This window comes from Artemia sp. Qi Xiang Cuo, chromosome 7, assembly GCF_049724085.1.
Source record: "Artemia sp. Qi Xiang Cuo chromosome 7, ASM4972408v1, whole genome shotgun sequence".
NCBI classification, from domain to species: Eukaryota; Metazoa; Arthropoda; class Branchiopoda; order Anostraca; family Artemiidae; genus Artemia; species Artemia sp. Qi Xiang Cuo.
In genome coordinates, this window is record NC_142800.1 from 40,651,292 (window position 1) to 40,657,799 (window position 6,508).

General features: G+C 39.0%; 1 protein-coding gene across 1 annotated transcript; it reads left to right on the top strand.

Moving 5' to 3' along the window:
• The first annotated feature begins 5,102 nt into the window (after positions 1-5,102).
• Positions 5,103-5,690, top strand: LOC148950275 (protein CFDP2-like). Its single transcript, XM_089091819.1, has one exon. It carries the CDS (start codon positions 5,103-5,105, stop codon positions 5,688-5,690), a length of 588 nt encoding a protein of 195 aa, XP_088947945.1.
• The last annotated feature ends 818 nt before the right edge of the window (positions 5,691-6,508 follow it).

Here is a 6,508-nt window from a genome sequence, read left to right on the forward strand (position 1 = left end):
AAACGACTATGTTAAGCAGTACAAGAAGAAGACCTAGGAAGAGAATTGTTGGATCGAAACTGGACTGTTTTTCATAGACTGAAATATGGCATATCCACCGCATAAGCATTCCCATCCTTCAATCACTTCATCTTTAAATCTATTCAATACAGAAAATTTCGATGTGAGTGTAAAACATGGATACTATGAAAAATTCTATCCAAAACAACCGCTCTCCCATATGGGAGAGCGGTTATATACCGCTATATCAACTTTCAAATTTTTTCCAATGAAGACTACTTTATGGACATGTCGTCGACATTTATAGGTTTACATGTGATATTAAAGAAATCCGACAAAGGAATGCCAATTCGTGCTGATGGAATATCTTATTAAAATTGTATAATACACAATTTATTTCGTCAAATCTTTGTCTAGATAAAGGGATTACTGGTGAGCACAAGCAACAATCTCTCAAATTATATAAGCTATATGCAGTTCACATTGATGACATCCAAGTCATACAAGGAATTGAGAGGCACCTCCAATGGATATGAATATATAACAGATCCGCAATACTACATATACGAAAGCACCAGGTTATGAATTCTGTTGCTTTGGCAGTGGAAAAACTGAGAACAAGTGAAAATAATATTAAACTATTTGTTTCATAAAATCACCAATCAACGTCTTATTGCCACAGGCTCGCGCACCTTCACCGACATATCCTTTATCAATGGTGAAATTCCATCAAAATTAGCATTGACATTTGTAAAAAGCGCTAGCGCAATAGGATCGTGGTCAGGTTGTCCACATAAATTTGAGATGTTTGGGCTTTCAACTCTTGTACAAGCAAATAGAATTCAACTCTACAATCTATCTTTTGATAAATCCTACAAGATATTGTATGAGTTGACAATGCAAACCTTAGATCCTGATTCACAATTATTTGAAAATGGTATAACCATAGAAATGTTCGCTAAAACACATGGTATCATTGTACTAGACTTGTCTGGCACTCAAGATATGAGTATAGTACGAACAGGGAGTGTGTGATTAGAGTATACATTTACCGACCCATTACCTGAGGGTATCGCACTAATCTCTTGAAATCAATTTGAAACCTATTGGGAAATCACTCCCGAAGGCAGTGTTCTACTAGACCTTGCACCATGAACACTAGTCAAATAATCAGTGTATTTAATATGGACCCCTACATGTCCAACTACAGATCCTATTGTTTACCATCGGACTTCCTTGGAAAAATTCAAAGTGCAAACAATACCCTAATCATTATTAATAGCAGCCCGTCGACTGTGAATATCGGCCATTGGCTGTGCATCTTTCAAACAATGAAGACTATTGAAGTTTTTGATCCTCTCGGCTAACCCTGTACATTCTACACTCCACAGATCAACAGCTACATTGAAAGCAGTGGGAAAACTATTATTCAATACCAGAAGAGAGTGCAGGATCTAACTACTAAAAGTACAGTTTTCATGCTCTACTATATTTCGTGTTCAGATTTCGCGGTTATACTTACAAGTAGTTTCTCAACATTTACGTAGACAATCCTCGTCTGCATGACTTTATGGTGAAAAATATGCTCTCAGACCTGTATAATATTGATTTTAGTGCCGTACGAGTAAAGTGTTTTAAAAATGTATGAAAATTTGTTTATTAATAAAAAAATGTATATACAACAGCAATGTCATTATTCTTCTTTTTAGATTTCTTCTTCTTCTTCTGAGTATAGGCAACTGTCGAGAACCACTAATGGTGGTAAATCATTTGAATTAACTGTATATTGATCTTGATTGGCTGCAAAGTCGGGGTCACATTTTTCACAGTACAATGTAACTTCACTCTTATCATATCTCTTTGTATAGTCAATGATACTATTTGCATTTATATTGTGAAATTCACGTGTTTCAATTTGTCTATTTTAATCTATATCACATACATTGTTTTCAAGTTGTGAATCACATTCTGTAACAGCCAAATAAAAATCACTAGGTTTATACTCATAATAGGCAGTGTCATCACATCATTGACGTAGAAACCAAATTGTCTTATTACCCCAACAGTTAAATCGTAGACCTGCTTCTTCCTCCTAAATTAATTTAAAACCACTACGATATCAATCTCGTAGAAATAAACTAAATTCTCGTTTAGGGTTCTTTCCAATCATACCAGAATAAGTATTTTCCCACTGATCACATTTGTTATAGTGACAATTGGAGCATAGTTGCCTTCTAGGGTGAGAGTCACAAATCTTTTCAAGACATGAATTACAGCCTTTAATTTGTACTGCATATCCTCTATGTAATTTACATGGATTGCATAATTTGCACTTTTCATTATACTCATCAATAATTGTACAATTCTCACATGACGACCAACTGCCAAGAGTATACATACATAGTGGACATGTATAAAACATTTTTTTTTGTTTCCAGTGTCAACTTTCTCACAGCCAAAAAGAAACTGATCCATGTTCGATAAATTCAGAGGGGGAGAGAGGAGTAAGTTAGTGACGTTACATAATCTGTTTTGAAGAGAGAGTCATCTAAATAGAATCTATGACAATGTATTCAAAAGTATATCCACAATATTAATTTGCTTTGTTTCAATTAATATATCAATAAATTGAGGAAATGCATTTGAATAACGTCGTAAAAGCTCAATACAATAGTCCAACGGTGGAGAATCCGTTTTCATTATATTTTCAAGTGTTTCCTGAGAAAATATTTTCCGTTGAAGAGATGACTCGAGAAAATCGCCATCTAGAATCAAACGTTATCCATAATCACAAGATTCAACTTAATTCTCTCTTTCTCAAATTCATTCATTTTTCAATCTTAACACTCTCACTACTGACTCTAGAGTTACCACGTTTCGTTCTATTTCAAAAAAATTGAATAACCTACTTAAAAAAATCTAATTAAAAGAAAGGGAACATTTTCAATCTCGAAACAATTTTATTGTGTGTGAGCATAACTACAACAATAATATATTACACATATTCAATTGCTGATATAACTTATTGTCCTCAATATACTTCACTATTGCATTTAAAGCACTTTGAAGTCTATGTATATGTACTATATCAACTTTCGCAGCGAAGCGTGTTGGTCCTCCAATTAAAAGTTACTCAAAGATATCACGTATCTTGTATATCTCAAAGATACTTATTTGTGACTTCTTTGTGACTTCTTGTGACTTCTTTGTGAAGTTCCTTTGTGACTCAAAGATATCAGGTATCAAGACATCAGATATCACGAAATAGGCTCGTGATCTTGTCCCGGTAGTTGTCCCGGTAGTAAGTCGAAATGCCTCCCTACTAGCATAACTTACGACCCTTGTTCTGAGGGCTAGGGGGGAGATTTGAAATCTTTAAAGACATAATTTCCAGACCTTTCAACAACGTGGAACAAGATGGCTATCTGCAAATTTTGATTGGATGTGTTTGGGGATGTGGTGAGCGTGAGAAGGGGGTTTGTTACCCTCCAATCACTTTCAACTATTAAAAAGGGCACCAGCCCTCTCAATTTCCAATTGAATGAGCCCCTTTTGAAGTTTCTACGACGACGCTATCTATAAAAACCTTATATGCCCCCAGGACGTAACTTACAACCTTTGCCCTCGGGGCTCTTGGGGGTTTGTCATCCTCAAATACAAAATTTCCAGAACTCTCAACTAGGTTGAACAAGATATCTATCTCAAAATTTTAATTCAATGTGTGTTGAGGAAATGGTGGGCGTGAGAGGGGGGTTAGTTGCTCTCCATTCAGTTTCAACTAATAAAAATAGCACTAACCCTTTCAATTTCCAAACAAATGAGCCCTTTTTGAAATTTTTACGACAAAAACTTTCTAAAACGAACCATATATGCACCCATGGCATAACTTACAACCTTTACCCTGAGGGTTGTGGGGGGGTTGTCTTCCTCAAAGCCCTAATTTCCAGGACTGTAAACTACGTTGAACAAAATGAATATCTCAAAATTTTGATTGGTTGTGTTTGGTAAAATGGGGGGGGGGGGAGGTAAGAGGGGGGATAGTTGTTCTTCAATCACCTTCAACTATTAAAAAGGGCTCTAGCCTTTTCAATTTCCAATCGAATGATCCCTTTTTGAAGTTTCTACGACAACTTCTTCTATAAAAACTTCATATGCCCCCAGGGCATAACTTACAACCCTTGCCCTGATGGCTGTGGGGGGGTGTCATCCTCAAAGACTTAATTTCCAGAACTTTCGACTATGTTGAAGGAAATTGATATCTCAAAATTTGGATTGTATGTGTTTGGGGAAATGATGGGCGTGAGAGGGGGTTTAGTTGCCCTCCAATCACTTTCGATTATTAAAAAGGGCACTAACCATTTCAATTTCCAATCAAATAAGCCCTTTTTGAAGTTTCTACGGCAACACTTTCTATGAATACCTTATATGCCCCCAGGGCATAACTTACAACCCTTGCCCTGAGGGCTGTGAGGGGGGGGGGGGGGTTGTCATCCTTAACAACTTAATTTCCAAAACGTTCAAATAAGTTGAACAAAATGGCTATCTCACAATTTGATTGGATGTGTTTGGGGAAAAGGTGGGCGTGAGAAGGGGGTTAGTTGCTCTCCGATCACCTTCGACTTTTGACTTTCTCTCTGAGCTGAATACCTACTGATTATGAGTACCTACTGAGTCACCTTCTCAGTAGGGGCCCTCCCCAGGCCACTCAGCGCGTCCCCAGGTGGCGGATAGGGGAAAGTCCTACAGATATGTAGCATAACTCCATAAAGGGAGGCACGGACCAAGAGGGTACATAGCCCCTTGGGGGTCCAAAATTGAAACTGGGGTACCCTCGCCCGGGGGCATAAATACAGGCGGAGGATGAATAAGGCCCCTCTGACGCACAGTAGGCAGGGCCCACCGGCGTGTGGACACGTCCCACAAGTTTCGAACCTTCTTCCAGCAATGGGTTAAATTGTATGGTACTGCAGGATACAATCGTGGGAGGATCCTCTCCAGGAGGACAACTGCGAAAGGGTGGAAGATCCAGAATTGGACAACGGCCTCTGCAAGTGAAATGGTCTGGGGGAGCCCTTGTTAATGCCAATTCCCATGAAATACCAATGGATACTGAAGATCAAATGCAAAGAGATACTACTACTCCTGCGTTCGAAGTAGCCAACGCGGACCAGGTCAGGGTGGTGCCTGGCCCGACAAGTATGCAAGCCGCCCGATCAAGAAAACATTTACATATTGGCGCGTGGAATGTTCGCAGCTGCAAGCTGGAATCCACGCAACTGCTCCTTGCAAGGGAGCTACAGAAGTATAAAATCAACGTTTGTTGTCGGTCAGAAACGAGATTGGATGATGTTCTGTCCGAAAAGTTGACCGTTTCCGAATCTGACTCAATCTGGTTCTACAACTCGGGTCTCAAGGATGGTTCCGGCCATAAAGGAGTTGAGTTTCTTATAGACGATCTTACTGCATCATGCTTCACCTCTTGGAAGCCAGTGTCACCAAGGATCGCCATGATTAGATTGAAAGGTCACATTAGCCACATAACCATAATCGCTGTGTACGCTCCGATAAGGGATAGCAGTGACGCGGTCAAAGATGCCTTTTATTATGACCTACAAAGGATCATCGACAAGACACCAAGGCGTGATATGCTCTTTGTCGCTGGAGACTGGAACGCCCGCATGGCAGAGTAAACCCCAACACAGCAGCAGTTATTGGCCGCCACACCGTTGGTAACAGATGCATCAATGGAGAAATGCTCTTGCAGCTAGCCGGATACAACAACCTATGTGTCACAAACACTCACTTTGAGCAAAAGAGACTCCACCTCGTAACATGACGTTCGAACGACGGCGTAACAACAGCTCAAATTGACCACATCTTAGTCAGTAGAAGATGAAGGAGCTCCTGCACAGATGCCCGGGTATTCAGAGGAGCAGACACAGGGTAGTTAAATACCGCCTTAGTAGACAGAAGTGACATAAGGCAGATGAAAGATCTTAAGCCGAACTGGCCAGCCATGACAAAAAACCAACAAAGAGAAAAATCTCTAAAAACAAACAAACAAACGAGACTGTGGCCAGTGGAAAGAAAAGAAAACAACAGAAACAAAACAACGCGGATATTTCGCCTGTATACAAACAAGGCGTCTTCAGCACGAAAGACACAGAAGAAGAACAAGATAAAAAAAACAAAAAAAAACAAGATAAAACTAAAAACCAATAAAACCACCACCAGAAAAAAAAATGTACAATCGGCGCAAACTGATCCACGTAGGGAAAAGATGCAATATAGAGTTACTTCAGTGAGGACACCAGAGTAACTGAGGAAAAATAAAAAAAACTGTAAATTACTTTAATTATTCAGTTGCGAAATAGTCCTTTTGTTACCTATTACTGAAGCAAATCATTTTGGTCTAGCAGGTAAAATAGTCCCCTGGTGATTATTTAAAATCTTTACTCCCTTATTGACTGTTTATCACTCTTTAGAAGGTTATCATAAATTGGGTCAA

What these genes read in the sequence shown, in the direction of transcription:
- LOC148950275 (XM_089091819.1), top strand. Translation starts at nt 5,103, where the DNA reads ATGGATACTGAAGATCAAATGCAAAGAGATACTACTACTCCTGCGTTC.